This window comes from Rhinolophus ferrumequinum, chromosome 11, assembly GCF_004115265.2.
Source record: "Rhinolophus ferrumequinum isolate MPI-CBG mRhiFer1 chromosome 11, mRhiFer1_v1.p, whole genome shotgun sequence".
In the NCBI taxonomy this organism is placed as follows: domain Eukaryota; kingdom Metazoa; phylum Chordata; class Mammalia; order Chiroptera; family Rhinolophidae; genus Rhinolophus; species Rhinolophus ferrumequinum.
The window spans coordinates 74,895,104-74,921,368 of NC_046294.1; the positions used below are offsets into that span (position 1 = coordinate 74,895,104).

At 35.5% G+C, this 26,265-nt stretch overlaps 1 protein-coding gene across 6 annotated transcripts in view; it reads left to right on the forward strand.

Annotated features, from left to right (window-relative positions):
* The window catches only part of GRIA4 (glutamate ionotropic receptor AMPA type subunit 4), a 368,916-nt gene that overhangs the window by 232,426 nt on the left and 110,225 nt on the right, over positions 1 to 26,265 (forward strand). For all 6 annotated transcript variants that reach the window (XR_004424402.1, XM_033120550.1, XM_033120549.1 and 3 more), the window contains exon 5: positions 21,802 to 21,986. Coding sequence is in view for 5 of the 6 variants with exons in the window: in XM_033120550.1 (XP_032976441.1) it covers positions 21,802 to 21,986 (185 nt within the window). In the remaining variant the exon portion in view is untranslated. The remainder of the gene's footprint in view (positions 1 to 21,801; positions 21,987 to 26,265) is intronic.

The window sequence follows — 26,265 nt, forward strand, 5'->3', positions numbered from 1 at the left end:
AAATAGAATGTGCAAAGCCTTAAGGAGAGCGTATGCTTGGTACAACTAAGGGAGAGCAATGAAGTCAGTTTACTTGAGCAAAGCAAGCAAGTTGTTGCGGAGAGAAGAGGTCCAAGAAGTACAAGAGTGGGAAGAAATCACCATGGTAAAAACTTTTTGTTTTCCCCTGAATGACATGGAAAGCTATTGGAGGATTTTGAGCAGAGATGTAGCATAATATGACTTCTGATTTAACAGGATCAGCTTGGCCACTGTGATAAGGATGGACTGAAAGGAGACCAGGGCCAAACCAGGTAGATCTGTTAGGAGCCTCTTGCAATAGCTAAGGTGAGCGATGACGGTGATTTGGACCAGGGCAGTAGTAGTGAACATACTGAGGAGTTTCTACATTTATTTTGAAGGTAGAACCAGGAGGATTTATCATACAAGATCTAACAAGATTACATCATACTTTCCTGGTATGTATGGATAAAGACTCCAATAAATATTTTAACTGTAAGTTTGCTTCAACTGGTCATGAGACAATCATGACAATTCTCAATCCACGCTTTCTTGATCTCTTCCAAAGATGTGACAGCCACTCATTTTAAAGAAGAAATGAAAGACTGAAAGCAATGAAATACAATGGAAAGTGAAGTTTCAGTTCCACTGAGTCTGGAACCAACCAATCATTAAAAGATCGAATAATTCTTAATGCCAGTCCATTCCTAGAAGAATATAATGAGGAGAGAGAACCAAACTTTCAAACTTTTTTGATAATTCTTACCTGTCTCTTGAAAGACTTTAGTTGAATGGTAACTCAATAGGAATAGTTTCATTTTGCTCTTTTCCTTCTTTTGCTCTATTTTGCCCAAAGCTAATGGGAGTTCAAATTCTCTTAAAGACTGTCAACTTCTCAGCTTTGCCCTGTCCAGATTTCTCCAAGGACAAATAGAATGTCCTAAGAAACATGAGAAGGGATTTTTTTTTTTTTTAGATCCTTCTCTGCCGCTAAGTAGCTCTTCCTGTGACCATGATAAGCTCTCTGCCTTGGGCAAGTCATGTCACCACTCCAGCTCAGCCTTTCTGTCCACATCAGAAGTTTGATTAAATTGCACTAAGATTTCTTCCAGTTGTAAAATGCTATGATTCCATATTGATTAAACTTGGAAGTGGAATTTGCTTGAGTAATAGGGTCACTCAATCTCCAAATCTACCAGTTGCTGTTTTGTAAAAAATATGTTTAAAAAACTCATAGACACAGACAATAGGTTAGTGATTACCAGAGGGGAAGGAGAAGGAGGGTGGTAGATGAGGATAAATGGAGTCAAATACATGGTGATGGAAGGAGAACTGACTCTGGGTAGTGAACACGCAATGTGATATATAAACGATGTATTACAGAATTGCACACTTGAAGCCTATGTAACTCTACGAATAATTGTCACCCAATTGTTAAAAACTTTAATTAAAAAAGAAACATGTTTACTTGTCAAGATTTTTAAATTGGTTTGAAAAATATAAAATATAATATGCAATAAACAAGAAAATTCAATGCATAATGTATTAGAGACTATGTTAAAATACTCTAAAGTGTCTAAAATTTAATTTGCCTTTTCAGGAATAGAATTCATTGAACCCATTCTGTAACCCCAATACATCACCATTCAGTGTCTTCCCAAACCGAGAAACCCTGGATTGCTTTCCAATGCAATTCCAATAACTTTGGTCTAACAGCCTGCAAACACTGGGGATCAAGAATTCTCTCATCTCAAACACTAAATCCTCCTCCCTGGCCCCCAGCTCTAGAAACCTCACAGAATTTCTAATATTACAAGCTTCTGAAATTTAAAAAATCGAAGTGTTGAGAGAATCACTTGTAACTCCTCAGAGACATGGATTAATTAGCCTTTGGCTAGATAAGAACAAGTGAAACAATGAAGGAGACTCAGGAACGCCTTGAACAACAAAGACGTCTTCACAGATAATACCTCTAGACTTTTACATGACCTCTCCCATTGGTCTTTTTTTGTGGCATTCCTTTTTGTCACTTCTCAACTACAATAGGAATTTGAAGATTATGAGCTGCTTGTGGGCAGTGCCTTATTTACCTCTTCCCCCCAGGACCTCCCCAAACAGCTGGCCCACACATCTTGGTTTGCCTACACATTTCTGGTTTATACCTGATAGCCTCATATAATATTAACAGTGTTCACTTTTACTCTTGAAAGTGTCTCAGCTCATATGATAAATTTTGCAATCGCTCTACTTATAGTAAGCAACCGAAGTTAAATATTGTTGGGTTAAAATCTTAATGAAATATACATAAACTCCCCTTCCAATTTTTATAAAGTGACCAATCCAGTCTCAATAAGCTTGAAATACAGGTCACCTTCAACCATGCTTGAAAAGATTTCAGATTATTCTATGGATAAATAGTCTATTATTAAACATGCCAAATAGTTTTCTTATTTATTCTTCTCCTCTGACCTCATCATACTCCAAACGCCTCTTCAAATAGAATATTAAGATCTAGTAAATTATGAATTCTAGTGAGAGTTGTTTTACAACTGTATATCCCAGACCCTAAACGCCCTTGAAGAGGAGAAAATAAAAATTAATGAATTGCAGAGCAATTGCAAAACGGGACCTTTTGCATTCAGTAGCCACTTTTAATAAGGTAACTATTCATCCACAGCATGATATAGTCTTTGTAACTTCTAGAATTTACATTACTGGGAAAATGCATTAAGAATATAAATATTTCTTCAAAGATCCTAAAAGTTAAACTATTCCATGAAATGCTTTCCTTTATCTAGCATTTTTTAAAAAGAATATTCACTCTGATAATCTATTGCTGTAATAATTCACCCCCAAATTTAACAGCCCTCATTTTATTATTACCTCCAATGGTTCTGGAGGTGATTGGGATGCACTGGAGGATCTCAAAGACTCTTTCACTGATGTGTCTAGTGGATGATTGTGGTTGTCAGCTGGAACTTTATCTAGGGTTGCCAGCTATTAATAATACCCATATGTACCCTTTGTACTGGCTGCTTGGGCTTCCTCGCACCATAGTATTCGGTTCCAAAAGCAAGTATCCCAAGGGGACCAAGCAGCAGCTATATAGATTTTTATGATCTAGCCTTGCAAGTCACGTTGTCACTGGTCTGCCTAGATTCAGGAGGAGGGAACTTTGACCCCCATGACTCAGTGTGGGAGAAGAGTCAATGTTATATTTTATGAAGATGCATGAGAAGGGAGACTTTCTTGTAGCTATCTTAGAAAACACAATCTGCCACTAATTTTGTTTTTTCATCTGAAAAAAAGTGGGTAAATACTAATTTAATTAAGTTGTTTTGAGGATTAAATAAGAAAAATCCTGTGAGGCCCTTAGCACAGTATATTATAAGCACTCAAATAATGTTAACTATGGTTCTTGCATTTCCTTCTTGGAATGCTTTCATTTGTCACACAGCAAAGAAAAATAATTCATTGACTATTCCTAATGTATTTATCTGTAAAATTAGTTATACGAATAGGTTTCTGAAGACAATATTTAAATATTTGGGAAATCCACATATACTATTTCTTCTGTATATATAATATTTCTTTGTTAATAATTCTAAAAATTAGGAAACATATTTGGAATAGGAAAACAAAGTTCATGTTTAAATTATGGATTTTTCTAATGTCCACTGCATGTAAACTGCTTTGAAAATACCTGGAGTTAAATTTGAAGACGGTAAGAAGAGGTATTGACTAAAATAACCTCAGAAAGTATTTCAATAAATAGTCATACTTTGACTCTTTATAAAATGTAGCTAAAATGGTTTTATAATATGACAATGGCACATATATGCATATATATAATATACATATTATGGAATGTACATATATGGAATTACATGTACATGTAATACACACATGTATATATGCAGTACACCTATATCTGAACATTACACACATACACACACACATACATATATATTGTTTTAAAAGAAATAGAAGCCAAAGACATGAAAAAGAAGGAAAAAAACTATGCAAACAAAAGGTCTGATACAATTACAATGAATGAACATAATATTTGCTTTGAACTGATGGGTAATCAGTGGAGCAAAAAGGAAAATTATGGACTGTGTAATTCCTATTACTACAAAATATTGAGTTTACATGTTCTCCAAGAAGGATCATCCTGATATGAAGTCATAAAGAAGGGCTAAATTAAATGTGAGACTTTATTTGGAAGATATGGGGTAAAAAAATTTTCTTTAAAGATATTTACAACAAATGTAGAAACTGTCTAAATAGTGTGACCTATTGTAAAGGGTTTTGATAAAAGTTGAAGGTATAACATAGCATACCTTGTGCACCCAATTTCTGCAGGTGGTGCTGAGCTGGTACTGTCCAATAACCCATGTTAGCACAGGTTTTGGTGTAAAATACATAAGCAGCCAATTGGGAAGGCTAATCTCTTTTTTTTAATAAAAGGATTGCAGATTGATTATTCAAAAGTATATTTAATGAGACTCAAAACACTGATTTTCTTTTTTTTAATTACTGACTGAGTCAACATCCATATGGTTTGACAACCAGATGACCAGGTGACAGGGTAAGATATTTTATTTTGAATGATGAAAAACTTACAGAAAATGTAACTCCACCTCCCTGTGAAAAATTATTTGTAGACAACCTAGAATGTTTTCCACAAAGCATGTTTGGATCTGTCAGTTCAAGCATTTATATACTTGCTCAGTTGTGACCACAAAGTTCCATACCATAAATGAAAAGTATTTAGATCTGGAAAACTTTAATCACAGGTACTAAAACTGACTTAGTTGAACCACTGAAAACCCCCTGTAGATGCCAGTGTAGAATATCTAGTTATGGACCATTAACCATCTGGTGTACCTGTCAGCACAGGTGAACTGGAAAGTGTACCCCGAGTAATTAAATTAGTAGACTTGCTGGATGGAGTTTTGTAGAATTAATGGATTTAATTTTGGATAAGGTCTACCCAAACTAATAATTTCAACTTTAACTTTTTTTTTAATCAAGTAAGCTCATCCTTGTGGCAGCAACTGACTAACAAAAGCCTTTGTCCTTTCCAACCATATTTGGTTCATGGAAATGATGTATCACTAACATAATGGAGAACATTTGCTTATTATTTATTTTAAAACAGCCTTTGTGTAAAATATAGAAAGGAATGCAAGATCATTTGGTACAACCCGAATATAAGGAGGACCAGAATGCAGCTCTATTTTGTACCCTTTTAAATTGTAAACTATTGTGTTTATTCTTAATTTTTGAAGCAATATTAAAAGGTAGTATATTCGAAAGTGGAGGTATCTGAGGACATAGGGTTAGCACATAGACTTTTTCTGACCACAAAAAGAAACGATAATACGGTGAAAGTTACATGTCTCATGTAATTTTTGGAATTTATATTAAAGTGATAGATAAGTGGTGTAATCAGAAGATACAGTGAATGTTTAAATAAAAAAATTTAGGGACCGGTCGGGTGGCTCAGGTGGTTGGAGCGTCGTGCTTCTAACCCGGAAGTCACTGGTTTGATTCCCACATGGGCCAGTGAGCTGCGCCCTCTACAGCTAAGATTGTGAACAACAGCTCTCCCTGGAGATGGGCTGCAGAGCGCTGCCTGGGGCTGCTGTGTGCTGCCGTGAGCTACTGTGTGCTGCCATGAGTGGCCAGCAGCCATCGTGAGTGGCCGGAAGCTGACGGGAGCTGCGGTGAGCTGCTGTGAGCAGCAGACTGACGACTAGTGACCGACTGCCTCAGCTGGGGGTAGTGCAAGGCTTGTAACACCAGTATGGGCCAGGGAGCTGTGTCCTACACAACTAGACTGAGAAACAACGGCTTGAACATGAGTGAGGGAGGGAGGTGGAAGAAAGGGGAAAAAAATGGGGGAGGGAGGCAAAAAAAGGGGAAAGAAAAAAATTAATTACAGGGATGGCTAGATGGCTCAGTCCATTAGAGCGCGAACTTTTAACAACAGGATTGCTGATTCGATTCCCACATGGGCTGGTGACCTGTGCCCTCCACAACTAGATTGAAGACAACAAGCTGCTGCTGAGCTGGATTGAAGACATCCAGCTGCCCCGGAGGGGTTAGAGCGTGAGTTGGTTAGAGCGTGAGTTCTCAACAATAAGGTTGCCGGTTCAATTCCCACATGGGATGGTGGGCTGCACACCCGGCAACTAAAGATTGAAAACGGCAACTGGACTTGGAGCTGAGCTGCGCCCTCCACTACTAGATTGAAAGACAATGACTTGACTTGAAGCTGATGGGCCCTGGAAAAACACACTGTTCCCCAACATTCTTAAATAAAAATTTAAAAAAAATTTTTTTAAAAAGCCACAAGGATTGTGTGTGTGTGTGTGTGTGTGTGTGTGTGTGCGTGTGAGAAAAAAAAATTATTACAGTAAAAGACACATTGTCATTAATCACCCTTAAAATACTTGCTTCAAACACACATCCCATCATTCTTGTCACTTCCTGAAGCAGTTCTGGAAGTCCTCTTTCATGAGCATCTTTACTTCATCCTCCATCATGACAACACTCTGTGTCACACACTGCTTCTGGTAGGGCAATTTCTGTCAAATAAAAACATTATGGTGTGTCCTCATCCACCTTATTCATTGGATCTCGCACCGTGTGACTTCTGGCTCTTCCCCAAAGTCAAAGTGACCTTGAAATATAGACGTTTTGAATTGATTCAGGACATCAAGGCAGCCACGACAGCACAACTAAAGACACTCACAAAAGAGGACTTCAAGAACTGCTTCAGAGAGTGTCAAGACAGTGGCATAAGAGTGTTTGAAGTGAAGGGGAGTATTTTGAGGGAGATGTATAGCAATGTGTCTTTTACTATAACAATTTTTTTTAATTTAAGTATTCACCTTATATTTTGATCACACCTCATATCACAGGATAGATAGAACGATAACACCTATAAATGTCTTCTACCAAACATGTACTTCTTTGGGCTCAAAGCTACTTCTGTTAGTTGCTATCCTGGTGAGAAGCAAATATGTACTCTAACTGCATGGTCTGAATGTCTGTGTTCCCCCAAAATTCATATGTTGAAATCCTAATTCCCAATGTGATGGTATTTGGAAGTGAAGCCTTTAGAAGATGATTAGGTCATGGTGGAGCCCTCATGATTAGGATTAGTGCCCTTTAAAAGAGAAATGGATTCAGAATTCCCTGATCTCAAACTCTATCTGTATCTCTCTCCCCCGCCTCTCATTTTTTCTCCTTCTCTTCTCATTCTCTGTCTCCCTCTTCCATCTGTGACACTATTTTCCTCACTGAAACCTCACATAGTGGAAAAGGGTAGGGGCAAGTTAATTCTTCTGGGTCCAAATTTTATGGGTGACTTGTTATAGTCTCTATTTCAGGTACTTGTTTTTTCACTAACTTCTTAAGAGGTTTCTATCACTTCTTCTCCCTAAGATCCAGTTCCCTTATCTGTAAAATGAGAATTGCGCTCTTCTACCTTTAAATTTTTATGATTGCTAAAGATGAAAATAGTCCTCAGCCACACTCAATAAGTACTTAGTCATCTTCAATAATTTTAAATTATTTTTCTACAGGGCTGATACATCTGTAAACACACCTTCCCATTATCTACTCTTAGCCACTTGTTACCATTAACTTACATTTGGTAGCATCATTATATTTGCCTTGCATTTAGAGTAATAGTATATAAAAAATGTTATCATTATGCAATAGAATTATACTCATCAAAAATATATATACCTTGACTTTAGCCTTCACTCTTATCTTTCTTGTATCCAAAGGAAAAAAGGAGACATACTTGCCTAGATTTGTATTCATATTGTTTTACAAAAGGATCTAAATTAATAGATCTTGATTAGGAGAGACAAATTTTTTCCTCATTCGGCATTATAAAAGGAATTTATCAGAAGGTTCTTGCTTATATACAAGGGACATTAAGAATGCATTGTTACTTTGTAAAATATCTGATTCTGCAATCTAAATAAATAAATAAGACTCATGTCTGAAAATTAGATTCTTGGTGAATAGCATATTCTTTAGATCTCCTTCCTCAAATAACAATTGATGAACTAGAATTTTATTAGAAACTAGAGACAGTGATGTGCAGGAAAGTATACTAGTTTAGGAGTCAGGAGACATCTGTTTTAGTCTCTATCACATCTACCACTTATAACTACATACGTTATTTGTGGGAGTGGGTGGGGCATTCATTTCCTCTGGTTCAAGAATTTGGACTGATCCATAAAGTCCCTTTGGGTTGCAAATGGTCAGTGAGCACATAGATTTCCAAGGGGAGTAGGAATGCTCAGCACTCCCCATTGCACCAGAGTTTATATATTTTATCTAAAATATGTACGGATGGCAAAGCTGACATTCTGTTTAAAAATTCAGAAACCCAACTTATACTTTCTTCTGGATACAAGACCAACTCATATCTACAAAGAAGTTAGTCTCAGGGAAAAATAAAAATCCTAGAATTCTTCAGTTTGATTTAAAAAAAAAAAAAACAACAACTTTTTTTCCAGATTGCATTGCATAGTGCTTAAAGACAGTCAATCCACAGAAGTTTTTAGAATCATCAAACATAAAAAGGGGCATTATATAAAAAGCAATGCTTGTTTAAGGAAGTTGGCAGTGTTTGGCGGAACATCCCATATGGATATTCATTTAACTCTAATATCTGTATGCAAATGGGCACATTTTCAGAACTGGACTACATTATAAGATCTAACAATTAAGTTCACAAACTCACCACCATGCGCTTACATTGGCAGCACTGTACAAACAACTCAGTAAGATTTCATAACCTTGGTAATTCAGTGTCTCACAGCTGTGTTTGTGGGACAATAAACACCACATCTTGCCGAGTGGTGTTCATTATTGTTGTTGCATGTTTTTGTGTACTGTCGTGAGAATGTCTGACTTTGAGTTAGAGAAATGAACAAACGCTAAATTTCTTGTTTAAACTTGGCAAAAGTGGAAGTGAAATCAGAGACACGTTAGTCCAAGTTTTTGGGGATAATGCATTGAAGAAAATGGCAGTGTACAAATGGATTAAACATTTTTCTGAGGGGAGAGAATACGTCACTAATGAGAGGTCAGGTCGGCCAGTAACGAGCAGAACTGACGAAAACATTGCAAAAATTTGTTGAATTATGCATCAAAATCGTCGCCTGACTGTGAGAAGCATAGCAGATCAAGTAGTAAACATCAATAGAGAAACAGGAAAATCTTAACTGAAAAACTTGGCGTGAAAAGGTGTGTGCAAAAATCGTCCCAAACGAGCTCACCGATGGAAAAAGCAAAAGAGAACTAAAGTTTGGGAAGACCTTTTGGAGAGGCAAGACAATGTTTTGGGCCATGTTATCACTGATGATAAAACCTGGGTGTAACAATATGACCCTGAAACAGAGCACAATGGAAGTCAGCCAATTCTCCACTACCTAAAAAGTTCTGTCGGTACAAATTAAGAGTTAAAATGATGTTGCTAATCTTTTCTGATATCAGAGGGATTATTCATTATGAATGTGTGCCAACTGGACAAACAGTTAACCAAGCTGACTATTTGTAAGTGCTGAAAAGGTTGCATGAAAAAGTTAAACAATCTGAACTTTTCACCTACAATTCGTGGTTCTCGCATCACGACAATGTACCAGCTCACACGACACTGTCTGTAAGGGAGTTTTTAGCCAGTAAATAAATAACTGTATTGAAACACCCTCCCTACTCACCTGATCTGGCCCCCAATCACTTCTTTCTTTACCCAAAGATAAAGGAAATATTGAAAGGAAGACATTTTGATGACATTCAGGACATCAAGGGTAATATAATGACTGCTCTGATGGCCATTCCAGAAAGAGTTCCAAAATTGCTTTGAAGGATGTACTAGGCACTGGCATTGGTGCATAGCTTCCCAAGGTGAGTACTTCAAAGGTGACTATAGTGACATCCAGCAATGAGGTATGTAGCACTTTTTCTAGGATGAGTTCACGAACTTAATTGTCAGACCTCATATACTTTTATACCCAGTACTAAAAGCTTCTTAGAACAAACACAATAGTTTTATTGAAATTGAGTTTTACAATTGCATTAATAACACTATGACCTTGAGAGAACACTTGGAGATTCAAATTTTACATTTTAAAAAGTAAATAACAAAGAAATCGGTAATAACTTAACAAAATATTTTATGGAATACTTTCACTAGCACAATTAATTTGATAGTGACATTGGTTTCATCAAAATGAACCTTAAAAACCATATAGAGTTTCAATCAAGATTTCATGGTAACCAAATGGGAGAAGTTTTTTGCAAACAACGCCTCCGATAAGAGACTAATGTCCAAAATATATAAGGAACTCATACAACTCAACAACAACAACAAAAAATCCAATTTAAAAAATGGGCAGAAGACCTGAAGAGATATTTTGCCAAAGAGGACATACAGATGGCCAATAGACATATGAAAAAATGCTTAACATCACTAATCATCAGAGAAATGCAAATAAAAACCACAATGAGATACCACCTCACCCCAGTCAGAATGGCTATCATCAACAAGACAATTAGTAACAAGTGTTGGAGAGGCTGTGGAGAAAAAGGAACCCTCATACACTGTTGGTGGGAATGCAGTCTGGTGCAGCCGCTATGGAAGGCAGCGTGGAGGTTCCTCAAAAAATTACGAATAGAATTACCGTATGACCCAGCAATCCCTCTCCTGGGTATCTACCCAAACAATCTGAAAACATTTATCCATAAAGACACGTGTGCTCCAATGTTCATTGCAGCTTTATTTATGGTGGCCAAGACATGGAAACAACAAAAATGTCCTTCAAAACATGAATGGATAAAGAAGTTGTGGTATATATACACAATGGAATACTATTCGGCCATAAGAAAAGATGAAATAGTACCATTTGCGACAACATGGATGGATCTCAATATTATAATGCTAAGTGAAATAAGTCAGACAGAACAAGTAGAGACCCATATGATTTTACTGATATTTGATATATATAACTGAAAACAACAAAAGAACAAGACAAATGAAAAAACAAAAACTCATAGACACAGACAATAGTTTAGTGGTTACCAGAGGGTAAAGAGGGTGGGGGGTGGGAGATGAGGGTAAAAGGGGTCAAATATATGGTGATGGAAGGAGAACTGACTCTGGGTGGTGAACACACAATGTGATATCTATAGATGATATATTACAGAATTTTACACCTGAAATCAATGTAACTTTACTAACAATTATCACCCCAATAAATTTTAATTAAAAAAAATGATGTCAGTGGTACATAGTATAGATTGTTGATTCAGAAAGTAAAGCAGACACTGATTTACTGAGTTATTGCCATATTGTAAATGTTTGATTAAAAACAATAAATAGCTTGATTTGACTTTTCATCCTGGTAATAAAAACGTGGCTCAAATTTATTAAAAATATAAAATTGTAGGCAAATATTTCTATATCCATTATCATTTTCAGGCAAAGTTATTCTAATTAAAAATACAAGTAGTTTTTGGTTTTACTATCTTAATTCCAATTCAGAGAACTCCCCTTCATTAGCCCCTGCATCAGCAAAAGCCATCCCATACTGAGTCACATATAATTTATGAGATAGTCCGATAGGATTTTGTGACTCTTTCTAGAAGAGAAGAACTTGGACACGCATATAGGTAGATCTAAGTAGTAATTCAAAAGCTTTTTCACCAGAGTTGACCTCATTCTATGATTTAAAGTTTGATATCCTTATACAGAGAAGGCAGTTGATTGCATGTCCTGAGCAGTGTCAGGAGAGACATTAACTAAACTTGACCATGAAGCAGCATTGGCCGGCTATTGTGAAGGAAGAAACATTGCTCATTATTGTAGTCCTTTTAGTGATTGTGACAGTTGGACTAGATCTGCCAGAGACTGTTGGGCAGGGGCTGCTGAGGGGAAGGGACTTCACTTCCTTGTGAACTTGCAATTAAAGCAGCAAGCGTATTCCCAGCATGAACAGCAGAAGCCACAGCACTCCTTGGAAATACCCCTGGTACCTAGGAGTCCTTCACCACCAAAGATAATTCTGGGTCAAAAATGAATCCTTAATAGGGGAATGAAATTAAGCCAAACAGAATAGAAGTCAGTATTCATTATATTATAGAACATATCATAGAAAAGAATGTCAGACAGAACAAAGCTCTACCAGTTAATAGCTAAGTAACCTTGGCCAAGAACTTAATTTCTCTATCATCAGTTTCCTTTTTATACAAATGAAGATAATAAAATTAACACCATGTGCATGACGCTCTTAATACAGTATCTGCTTTTCATTGGGCAGGCCTTCGATAATTGTTAGTTATTTTTATTATTATCTTTGTTATTATTAGCCTTGATCAAATGGGGGACTAATTTTTAAAAAGGCAGGATTTTTATTCTTGCCATTCAAATCAGTCTAACTCTTATTGCGCTTATTCTTTCCTTTGTGTGAGAAAAAAAAAAAACCTACGGAAACTAAATAAGGACTCACTTCATACTTAGAGAGGACTAGACAAGTAAACTAACAATTAAAACTCTTATAATTCAATATCCTTGAGATCAGTAACTGTGACTCACTGTATACTTACGTAGCACTTCCTATATAGTGCTTACTTGATTAATAATTAATTAAATGAGACGTGAGCTGTAATTACTGTACAAACAGATAGCTAGGGAAATATAAAGAAAAAGACAAAAATTTAACATGAGACAAACAAAGAAGTTTTTTTAAAATGGGCTAAAGCTAAAGCTGAGGCTTAGAGTAAGATTGGAAGTTGCAAATGAGGATGAAGAATACAGACTTTCTTAGCACAAGGAGCAGCCATTGCAATTCAGGCAAGACGAAACTTGATTTATTCAGTGAACCACCAATCTTTAGTATCACTTGAGTGATGCATTCTTACTAAGAAAGACAGTCAAAGATTGGTTTGGGAAGATACGCGTCCCTCTCACCGTCACTTCCAGCCATTTCTGTCCTGTTCTTCCTTCATTTTTTTTCATAGCCCTGACCACCTCTTTTCTTTATACTGCAAGTATGTTTGTTTATTGTCTGCCTCAGCCACCGGAGTGTAAGCTTCATGAAAGTAGGCACATTTTACTGTTTTTATTATGTCTACATCTGAAGGCCCTAGAGCAATGGCCTGGCATATAGTAGACACTCAATAGATACTCACTGAATGAAAATTGAAGGAATGAATAAGTAGGGACTTGCTTGTGAAAGATCTTCAATATAATATTTAGAGAGAAATATCAGAATTGACTTGGGATGGGAGTAGAGAAGAATGATAAGTCTGAGAATATCTCTGGGGTTTCTGACTAAAGATTTTGAGGAGATGGCGAATAACTGCACATGAAATTCAAGAATAAAAGCTTTTCATTTTTAATAGGGTGTGGGGTGTTGAGTTACACACTCTGATTCTCCCCGAGTTGTAGGAAGGAATTCCTTTACCTACTGAGAATTCACCAAGTATTTCCCTCAAATGGACAACAGCATTCTGCATTCACTCTACCGTGGGGAATAAAGCTGATTTTTATTAACAGTTCTAGATCAGATTACTATAAAATCTGATCTATAACTAAAATCCTACATTAATCATCCTTTTTGCATAGAAGTCAAAAGTGGATGTTTTAAGTAATTCAAATAACCTGACCCACAACCACATAGTTGAAGTGAGAAACACAGTTTTCACAGTTGAAAGTAACTAAGTCTACCACCGAACCCATCATTTGTCATCTGGCATGCTGCTCAAGAAATCACTCTTTATTTAGATGATCACCTCAGAGTCAGTTCCCCACTAAAGAAATTTAATAGTGAGTAATCAAACGTATTCACTCTCACAGTCATTGACATGAGTTTACAATTACTTCTTGGAATTGAGCTAGCCTCAGTGGGATATAAAAATTAGGCTAATCATATGGTGAATACTTACTTCATCCTGTGTTTTTTTCCTGCTAGGAACAGAAATTGTCTCGGTAATTGTGTGCAAAATCCTTTCACCAGAATCATCGCAAGAAAATTATGTACTGCTACTCATTTTCTAAAGAAAAGACATAAGCAACATTTTAAAATATCACTTTCAAATCAACCAAAATGAATGGTTTTGGCTTTATGTATAAAAACCAGATCCAAATTAATATTATTTACAGTACACAGTTTGGCATGTGAATACAACAAACTGATATTTAATATGTTGTGTAACACTTCTGTGTGTTTTGTTGCCAGTAATTTCTTTCATGATTAATTAATGAGCTCTATTGGACCCAAACTTCAACATAGGGTAGAAAAAATTAATTGGTCTTTTAAGAACCAGAATTCTATGTAGAATATTGGCTATCCTGCACCCTCAACCAATGAACCAACATTTCCGGGTTAGCAGATGATTTGTTTTTATGAACTAAAAGTATTTCTGTTTTAATCATTTACAATAGAGTTCTTTCTAAAATCAATTTTACACTTCCTTTAGTTCTTAGTTTTTCTGAGGCTTATTTTAGCCTTGAGACTCAAGATGGTTGCTAAACAGATTGATAATGAAAACTCTAGAGCAATTTCCCGGGAAACCCTAAGGACTTGCTGAGGTGTGCTGGGGTTTTGGTTCCTAAAGCTCATGACCTCCCTCTGCCCTGGTTTGCATTTAGCCACCAAATTCGGAGGAGGTGTGGAAGGGGGTCGTGGGGAGGAGCGTCTAAATGTGTAAATTAAATAGGCTCAAGTCACTGTAATTCCACTGAATATTATTTACCATCAATTCAGAAGCTATCTCTAGGTTGAAACATAAGACATTATTGAAATTTGAGTATTTTAGACTAACAAAAGTAGCAATCTCATAAGGTTCCACCTGATACAATTGAAAATCTCCTGGCTCTTGTACAAATAAGTACTGAATGAGGGAACAAGTATAGAATTTAGAGAAAAGCGATTAACATTCTCCTTCCTTTCCATTTTTTTTTTTCAGAATTAATCTAGATTAGAAGAGTTATTACACCTGTATTAATGTTAGTAGCCTCTTATTTGGATTATTCCCTTTCTTCCTTCTCTTTCTACTTGAATCTATCTTTTCCATTAATATTATGAAAGCTAATATTATGAAAGCAATTTTATACGTTTTTCTCTTCTCTGCTCTAAAGCTTCCAGTATTTTCCTGTTGCCAGTGGAATACAATTGAACCTTCAGTATTTAATTATCCAAAAGTATTCACTGAGTGCTTTTTAGTTGCCAGGCACTCCTCTAGCATAGTGAACAAAACAAAATCTCCCTTCATGAGATTACATTATAGTGGAGGAAATAGACAGTAAACAAGATAGAAGAATAAAATATATAGTACATTACGTAGTGGCGTTAGGAAGAAAATTAAGCAGAGAAGGGAAATAGGAAATCTCAGGACAAGGGAGCTGAAATTTTAGAGAAATTAGCCTAGGGTGGCCTCATTGAAGAGAGGGCATTTGGGTAAAGACCAGAAAGAAGTAAAAACATGAGCCTGGAAGACCCACCTTGGGGAGATCATTCCAGGGCAAAAAATCCTGAAGTGGGAGCACACCTGGCAGTTTGTCACAACTACAAAGAGGTCAGTTCGCTTGTGATGTTTGAGAGTGCGAGAGCAGTGGATGAGGTGAGAGGTTTGGGGCCATGCTGGCCACTGTAAACAACAACGAGAGAATGTAGATTGTTACGACTGTTTGCTTGCAGTTTGGCTATTCACTGTCTGAGGGGGGCAAAGGCAGAGCAAGAAAACCTGTAAGGAGATAATGGCAATAATCCAGACAAGAGGCAATGGTGGCCTGGACCTGGACGGTGGCAGTGGACATAGGGGGAAATGGCCAGATTCTTGATATATTTTGAAGATAACACTGACAGGCCATGCTAAAATATGAGGTTTATTTGTGAGAAGAGCTGATGACAATTGTTACTTTAAAGACCTTCGCAACACAGCCTCAACCTTCCTTTCCAATTTCAACTCCTACTTGCCCCGTTGGCTAAAATGTGGTAAAAAAAAAAAAAAAAAAAAAAAAAAGAGAGAGAGAGAGAGAAAAAGTCCCTAGATTTGAGCAAGGAAGGGACTGAGTTCAAATTGTAGCACTGTCACTTATTATGGATATGGTTTGATATAAATCACATAACCTATCTTTATCTCTGTTTCTTTACCTGTACAGTGGGGATAATAGTACCTACTTCCCAGGGTTCTCATGAGATCCAATGATATTATAAAATGATAAAAAGCATAATATAGTGAATCCACTACTTCTATTATCTCCCTTCTTCATTACTTAAATATGTTCTCCTAACTAGGTTCTCCATTTCTTGTGTTAACTTCATTCATTGTATTTTCCACACCTCAGCTAAATGATCCCTCTAAAACACATTCAAACTTGTCACTCTCTTGACAAAATTCTCTAATATGGTAGAGAAGGTCCTTGTGATATGTTCCTTGCCTACTTACGTCTCCAACTTTTGAATCTCTTTCCACAGACCACACAAATTCTCTATATACCTTCTTTGTTCTTCCAAACATACAAAATAAAGTATTTGAAGTCCCCAAATGTGACCTGCCATGCTTCTTCTTACTTCTGAGCTTTTAAACATCATGATTCCTCTTTACAAATTTCCTGTTAATTTATTCATGCATTCAAACAACTCTTTGCTGAGCATCTATTCAGCACACATTGGACTAAGTACTGAGCAAATAACAGAACCTACCTTTATGGGAACCTACAATGTAGTGGTGAGAAAAGACACTCATCAGATTGTTATGCATAACTAGAAACTGGTCAAAATCTCTGAAAGAAATACATAGAAAATTACCAGAGCTTAGATGATTGGGGAAGTGATCTAGTCAGAGGGTAAGTGATGTCTGAGATAACATTCAAAAGAAGGCAAAAAATGGAGGGAAACGATCTTTTAAAGGGAGTAGTATCATGTACAGCGGCACATGGGTGGAGTTACATGGGAACTTCTCGAACATCTGACAAGGCCAGTTTTGCTGGATGTTAGAAAGCAAGGAGGATTGTGATACAAAATGAGTCTCGAAAGAGAGGCAGCGGACAAGCATACCAGATTTTGGTGTGTATCATAAAAGAATAAGAAAACATTGAAGGCTTCATGTAAGGAAGTGCCATAGATTTTCTGTCTATAAAGATCAATCTAGTTGCTATGTGAACAAGTGAATATATGAATTAATGAGCCTATCAATTCTTCATAACTGAAATAAAGAATTGTAAACCAGTTTCTAGAAAAGCTCAAGAGAAATAAGGAAAAATAGTGTTAGGATGTCTGGGAGGAGGTGTTTAGTGCTTTGAACCTGTGGCAAGTTGTTGAAATTACTTGCCATATGCCTGTAGTAATAAGGGTTAGGTTCAGTTGCAACTCACAGAAAACTTGGAAGATTTAAATATCAAATTCCCCTGCAAGGTGTCATCTGAATTAAACATATACACTGCAATGTAGGAGTCAGGAGACACCAAATGTTACTGCCGGAAAATATGAGAGGCCTTAGGGGAGTGTTAGGACCCAGAAGGACCATCTTTGAAGATGGATTTTCTATTTTTACTGTTGATTGTTTGTAGAAAAGGGAAAACTCAAGACACTGCATCTTATCTTAAGTTATGGCCAAACTGTATAAGTTGGAAGACCGTTGCTTACTTTCTCTATGCCCTTCTTGAACTATGGCATAAATAAATGCTAGAGTCATAACTGCAACTCGTTTAACCAAGCTACAACGTCAGCTACTCCAGTGTGTTGAGACCGTAGAGTCCAGACTGCAGCCTTTGAACACGTTATTTTGGTACCTAAGCTGCTTTGGAAAGGATCCCAACTAAATCTGCTCTATGGTTCCAGCATGGTGGCCTTAAATGCAGTGGGGATTACAGAACCTATTCCTCTCTGGAACTGAATTATACATGCACAGCATGAAGTTCTCTTCCAGACATACACTTCTCTTCAAATACACTAGTTTGCGATGCTGGTAATTGTGCCAGACCAGAGAAATCAATGGTGTAGTAGTGGGTACCTGCATAGCAATTTATAACATTAATGAGAGAGGCTTTATTTTGAGTAAGTATAAACTGCTGCTACCTCCCTTTGTCACTTCTCCTTTTTTAAGCTTTACAGCTCCTCAGGGGACCTACCTAGTCCTCTCATTACCAAATCAGTCCCCATGACCTAGATGTTTCTCTATTCCATATTCGTCATAGCGGCGTGCCCTTCATCTCATTACTTCATTACCCTGATGATATTCCTTGATAAATTCGACATTCTCACTTCTTCTCATTTTCTCTTCAATTTCTCTCTCCTCTGAAATATGATTTCTATACCCAGCATTCTATTGATACTGTGCCTGTTGATTGTACTGATGACCTTCTAATTCAAAAGCACTATGAACACTTTTCTGTCATCTACACGAACATAGTGGTGGTCTCATTATAGCATATGGATAACATTTGTTTGTTGAAATTATATCCACCCTGACATAAATTTATCCCTGTTCTCCTCCTGTCCCTCTGTGTACAGATAGTAGAATCAAGTAACTCTTGCAAAAGAGAACATCAAATAAATAAGCCCAGCTTGTGTTGATAGTAGACACATCTCTAGATGGTATAACTCATCCAAAATAGGTCATTATCCTGGATTATATAATAATGCTGATGTATAAGGATGCAGTAGCTCAAGTCTGCTTACGTCACTATGATTCTATTTAGCATAACTGATATCATTACATGACATAACATTTTTTAAAATACTTGTACATATAATTGATAGTGTTCTTTAATAACTATGAAAAAGCTTTTAATTACTTATTGTAATCCAACAATGTGATCTTGTCCACAGTATGCCCTCATTACTATTCTAATAAAATAATTTTGGTTCTTTTGAAGTTATTTGTATAATACTCTGTAATTTGCATAATGGTTAGTTACGTAAGTATCAGTTTTACTAGCTAGTTAATTCTTTGTAGAGATAAGAATGATGTCTTGGCGTACCTTTAAAAATCTTGGATGTAGTAGCTTTTCAATAAATTACATTGAATTAAAATGTTAAATAGCCTTTGTTTAAGTAGAAAACTTAAAAGATCCTTTACAGTAGTGAATTTCCCGATAGTCTTATGATATTCACCTAAAACTATTCACTTTCTGGTCAACAATATTGCATTACAGATTTTCTAATAACTAGAAGATACCAATCATAGCCAGATGTAGAATTAGTAGTATAATTTGACTTGTGATTTTCCAGTTTATATAACAGCTAAGTTACGTAATCATAGATTCAGCAGCAGTATTTTCTCTGATTTACAATGTATTCCCAACTATCTTAGCAAATGAATGAGACACACACATCTGAGTAGCAATGAATAAGAAAGCATATGAAAATCAAACACAGCTGATTAAAGAATTTAACTTTTCAACCAAGCTCTGAAACGATAACTGTGTATCCTTTGCACTGCATTGAAAAGATGCCAGTAATTTCTGATTATGATTAATGGTTGCTTTTAGGCAGCCAACTTTCTTTGCCATTTAACAAAGATTTTTTCCTAGAGTTTTGTCTTATTTCAGAACATTTGTAAATCTTAAAAATCAGGTAACAAAATGTTGAATTTATAATTTTACTTTATGGTCGTAAAAGTCCTATAGGCAACAAAATAACAACCTGGATGCCTAATACTGACATGACACCTGATAACCACATGATGCGAAAAAAAAAAAAGAAAAAAAAAGCAAGCAATATCTAAACAACTGTGCCAAGCTGTGAATTGATCTCAGGGAGCAGGACGACTAGTATTTCAATGTGTGTGGTCAATATTTACCATTTTTACAACATGTGAAAAATCAAACAAACTGAAAGTATATAAATTATTTGGGTATGACAATAAGTAAAAGGAGAAAAAGGAATAGTAAGATGTCTACTGGTATTTTTAAAAAGAACGTGTTCATAGGTGTCAAAAATGAATAAGAGGAACACTGCTTCACTTACTATCAGAGAGCAAGCCCCAGTAACAGAATAGATGAGACATAAACATTGTATATTGGACTCAAATCATCATGTTACACAAGCATCAAATAGGAAACAAGGGAGAGTACTAGATTTGGAGTGGGGGGTGGGGGTAACCTAGGTAAGATTTGAAAAGATAATTACAAGCATACATTACAAAAGGAAAGACTAAATGGAGCAACAGATATACCAGAATAATTATATAGTAATTAACATGCCTTCCTTCTTCCTCTGGGGAATTTGTTTTTTTTTCGTTTAGATAGAAATGAATCCTGACTGCCACAGTATTTCATTTGGCAGGATATCAGGTAATTTATGTTTCAAATATGATCTCATCATCAGTTCCATCTGTTGATATTAACTGAATACCCATAATTTTTGAAACTCTGACTTGTAGAAAACATACCTAAAAATCAAAATCTTTGACTCTGAGAGATTCACATACCAATGAAAACTGAATAAGTGTGTTCTTACCTTACACATATCATAGATTTGTTTTAAGTCTTCACTTTTAATCCAGCTCTTCACTCTAACTTCACAGATGGGGGAGGCGGGGTAGACACTATAGGCAGCTGCCATATTGAGCCTAAGAAAGTGTCACCCTCTTAAAGAAGACTAGCATATTTTTTTATGCTAAGCCACAGGTGGGAAGTAACTGGTTAACAGACTCTGAACCTAATCAGCTCCTGTTTGGGCTATTCATAGATTCACAGAATCTACTCTCTTTCTCTCACATTCCATTTTAAAACTGAAAGCTGGAAAAAGCAAGAGTTCAAGACAATGATAGCATGAAGACATACTCTAAGTGCTGGATTCACACATTTGCCCCTTCGTCCTTAACCCAGATACCAAGTCCCATGACTTCGCTTCCACATGCAGAAGAGACCGAGTACAGGGTAAAGACCATTCTATCCTCTCTGGACACCTGTCTCCAGCTAAAAAACGCCCCTCCTTCTTCAGCAATCTTTGATGTGCCTTCTCAATCTTCAATAACCAATTCCAGTTGTTTCTCTTTTGTGGTAATTTTCCTTATCTCATCCAGACAGATTTAACCAAACCTTCCCTTGGACCAACACCTTATATTGAATACAGTTATGATTATGCTTTTTAAAACTAATTTGCCTTTGTGTATTTGACTCTTTGTCTCCTCTACTAGATTATGAGATTGAGTGCCCAGTCCCTCACTTACTGGGTTATTCAGTTCACATCCATCCACATCATTCCCTTGTCAAAAGAGGAAGAAGAATTAAATGATGCCTTTTCCATTTATAATAATGGGTCCTCAATAAATACTGTTACATTATTGTTGTATTTTTTACATCTTATCTTCCATAGTTGAACCAAAAATTGTTGTTTCTACCTTGCTCAATGGGACAGTCAAAACAGTTATTCAAAACTAACTCTGTCTACTGCATAAAATTAACAGTTTATAAAATCGTTATTCACTACAGGTGGTGCTGGATTTGGTTTTGGGCTTATCTCATCAAAAATGTGTCTAGAACAATGTAATAGTATTCAGTAGAAAGATTTTGAGAGCTTACTTAGGGTATGATATTGCTACTTCATCTAAGCAATATTTTAAAGGATATTGTTGCTCTAAGTAAAGAAAACAAAAACAAATGATTTGGAAATAACCACTCAGATTTTTAAATTTCTAAGCATCCATCGTATATTTTGGAACATAAAAATGTTGATGCAGAATAGTGCCTGTGTGTTATTAAAGGGGAGAAAAGGATGTTTTTAGTAACCTGCCTGGATTTTTTTCTCCCACTAGGATATTCAATACTTCAAGCTATTATGGAAAAAGCAGGACAAAATGGTTGGCATGTCAGTGCTATATGTGTGGAAAATTTTAATGATGTCAGCTATAGACAACTTCTAGAAGAACTTGATAGAAGACAAGAGAAGAAATTTGTAATAGACTGTGAAATAGAGAGGCTTCAAAACATATTAGAACAGGTAAGTCCTGGACTTTATATTATTTACCCAGACCTTCTACAAAAAAGTTGACCTTTGGTTTATTTGTGTCCATCAATGTCTTCCTCCAGCCACCTCGTTTGAAGTGTGGAGTGTGGGAATTTTCATTCAATAATTTATCTCCAAAACAAAAATCATAATCCTCTATCACCAAAGACCATTTTGGTTCTTAGGTCTTCATGCAATTAGTAGCACTATTTCTCACACATTTTTAAGACATACAATAGAAAGGACCTTTTATGAATCATCAAAATTTCTTGGCCTCTTATTTTCATAAACATTAATTTGGAAGATTAATGCCATCAAAAATATTTGAAAATTTTAATATTTGTGACCATGTGCTTTTTCTAACCTTTAGAGAAATAGCTACATGAGAAATAGCAACATGAATTAGTACAGCAATGAAATAAAAGAAAATTAAGTGGCATACTGCATGTAGCCTATTTTCTTCTAGATTTTGTAGTAAATATATTACCACTACAGGAAAGGTGATTTTCAACTCTTCGCACAAAGGAAGAATCCTTGAACTAAGCTTTCCATAAATATTTGTTGATTAGATTTGAAAGAAAAGATAAAATAGAGCTTTGTCATTGTGTTAAATGATAGGAAAATATCCTCAAATGATGAATAACATTTGCTTTCTCCCTAAACTGCTCCTTATGATAAAGCTTTGAAAGTGTGTATTTGGCCAAAATTGCAGTGAATGAATGCCATCTAGCGGTTTTAGAAATGTTTGCCCATATTTATCTACAATATGCTATGTTGTCTAGACAATATCACAGCATGATGTTTCGTTGGTTAGTTTGCTACATATAGTTTATCTACATAAATATATGATTTGATTTGTAGTAGTAAATTTACTAATGTGCACATTTATTTGTAAAGAAAACTTAAATACTCAACTATAAAAATCAAAACAAACATGTTTCAGAGATTCCTCCTTAACATAGAAGGGTGCTAAACCAGATGCCTTAAGTTTCCTTCCTCGACTATATTAGAATTTGTAAAAGGTAAAGGTAAAAAAGGATATGGTACTTCTTTTAAAAGTCTAGTGAAGCCAGAGCATACTGTAAGAGGAAATGACAAAGTATTCACCTCCTGTTATCTTTTTATAGATGAAAAAAAATACTTGATTGAAGAAATATGTTTATATTATATTGGAAAATATTAATTATAAACCTGTACATCATTCAGGTTATTCCTAAGGGAGTTCAAAATTCTTAAGGTTGCAATTATTCAGGGAATATGAGCTTTTCAATGTGTATTTATGGAATCCAAGAAAAAAGAATTTATCTTAGTTTCTTAAGCAAGACAGTCATTTCAGCTCAAACTTCCATTCATTCGTTCTCCCACTCCCGCCCCCTGTGTTGAGAGTTTGAGTTGTTTGACCTGAACAACTGAAGCTTTGTAAATAACTCCTCGTTCATCCCAGAGAGCAGTCAATTCTAGCAACAGACTGGTTGCCAAGTTCCTGTCAGAGGGTGAGTAAAGCTCAGAAAGACCCTCCTCTTAGCACCTGTGCTTAAAAGACTATATCTGGAGAAAGCAATTGAGTGCCTAAAGCACATTGACTCAGTTCAGAGGCTTAGCTGGTTTCCAGGAAGAAAATCAGCACACCCAGGTGCTTTGGATAAACTATTTAAATAAGGCTTAAATAAGCTCTTGCTGAGGGAACTGGACATCTTAATTTTTTTTTCATTTCAAATAAACTACATTTTTCTTTTTTCCAGCTTTATTGAAATATGAATTACATATAACATTGTTCAAGTTTAAGGTGTACAAGATGATAATTTGATACACTAATATACTGTGAAATGATTACCACAGTGGGGTTGTTTAATACCTCCATCATTTCACATAATTACCATTTCTTTTGGGGGATGAGAACATTTAAGATCTATTCTCTTAGCAACTTTCAAGTATATAATACAGTATTGTTAACTATAGTCACCATGCTATATATACATGAGATCCCCAGAACTGAGAAAGCGTGAGTGTCTACTTTTCCTATTTCTATTACTATTCTTCTTGCTGAATTATAAAACGTTTCTATTCTATCATGACTGCATAGTAATAATGAAACTAGTAATAGACATTCCTTCCTTTAAAATTCCTCTCAGGTATAAATCTCATAAATTATAACAAAATCTACTGTATTATGAGAATATAATGTATTCTTAATTGTCCTATAAAATTTTCCCCACAAAAAAGCTTGTTTTCTGATTTTTTTTTACTATCTATATTTTAATTCATTGTAGCTCTAAGCAAAATCACTTTTAATGTTTGTTAGTTTTACTCTTGGCTTCTCTAAACAAGACTTTATCCAGGCTTTGTCAGGAATTTGTACATATACTTCAATACGTCTGTCATTCAACATCTTCTTTAATAAATTGAGACAATAATACAAAGCAATTTCAGAGAATCAACCAAAGCACTTTTTAAAACGCAAAATGCTAAATAATTTTGATCAGCAAAATATTTGAAAAGAAGTTGCTCTCTCTCTGAAGATGTTAAAATTAATACGATGAAGATAAGGATATGTTAGTACATTTCTAGAAGTATGGGCATACTTCACATTACGATAGCGTGCTGTCAGTAATTACTTTTTTGACATTTTAATTAGTATCAGTTTTCGAAAACATAATGTGAAGAGTTCATACAAATTTCTCTCAAAATATGTTAGTGGACAACTGTGGTTAGAGAAACACTTCATCTTCTGTGCATGTTTTCCAAATTATTTTTATGCCATGAATTAATTAGTTCTTTTAAATAGCAATATATTTATAAGAGTTAGCCATATACTCATGCAAACACTTCAAAACAAGTATTTGAAATTGTAGTTTAAGGTGTATTGATTTTTCTACCTTAAATTACACCATGGGGAAATAAATGGAAGAATTTATGTAACTATCACTCACTGAGCTATGTAAAGCAATAGAAATATAACAAACCTACAAAGTTAGATTATTGTCACTTTATTTGTATCAATGCAATAAAACAAATTGCATTTTTGGCTCTCTAAATATAATGGGCTATTAGGTCCACTTATCTGCAGAAAACAACTTTGAAAAGAAACTTACAACTAACAATATTTTTTAGTATTTGTTGAATTTGCAATCAATTATTGAGAGAAAGTGTCGTTTACTTATATTAAAGTACCCATTTTTGACAATGGCATTATTCATCTCATGTCATTTTCTTCCTTTAACAACACATCTAATTGTCTTCTAGAATAGCTCATACCGGTAGTAGCTTAAAATAACTAGAAGCAAATGAATTGTTTTCATATCAAAAGAAGTAGCTTATAGTGGGAGCCTTTTCACATATTCTTTAATTTTCATACATATCCATTAATTTTAAATTTTGAATGTGATTATTTGCAAAGAGTCCCTAGGGACTCTTACACCATATCAATTAAGCATTGAAGTACGAGGCTTTTGATTCACATGTTTAACCCAGTTGCAAAAAAAGCAACCAAATCTTGATCTTTATTCTTCTAGCATCAAAAATTATTTGAGCAACATAGCACTCAAAGCTAATGGTTGCTCACATGTTTACGCCACCACGAAAACAAACTAATGGTCCTGCAACTAGATTTCTGTGTTCCTACTGTCAGTAAAACCCTCCTCTCATGAACACACCCAACTCATCCTCTGAAATATGCAGTTGTCACAATGGGCAGTGAGATGGCTTGTACTCTTCTAATTCAGGCTTTGTTCACTTTACTTATAGCCCCCAAACAATGATTTTTCTAGAAAAGATGAGTATTTTCACTTTCTGAGAGATGGATAAGATATCTTCAAGTGTTTATTTTTAAAAAGTAAATGAATCACTTAAAATCATCATTCTTTTCCTTTCTTACTTTAAATAAGGATCATTGGGCTGAGATGACCTTGAAAAACCTTGATCACTCTAAAAGTCAATAATGCTGTTTGCAATGAAGCCTTCTGATAATTGCGCTGGATTCGGAAGCAATATAGACTTTTACACATGGGCTATACACTGAAAAGGAGCATAAAATAAAACCCCAGTCAAGTGGCCTTTTCTGTATATTCATTCCTTCTACAACTATTTACTGAATGCCCACTTTGTGTCAACCACTGTGTTCTGCTGAAGATAAAGTGATAAGCAAAACAGATACATTTTCTGTTCTACTTACTAACTCTTATCTGGTCAACTGTGGTTTAAACAAAAAGCATTTGCTAAAATCCTACTAAAATATATTCTCTCTTTTAGAAATACGGTGCAGAGAAAGTGATCA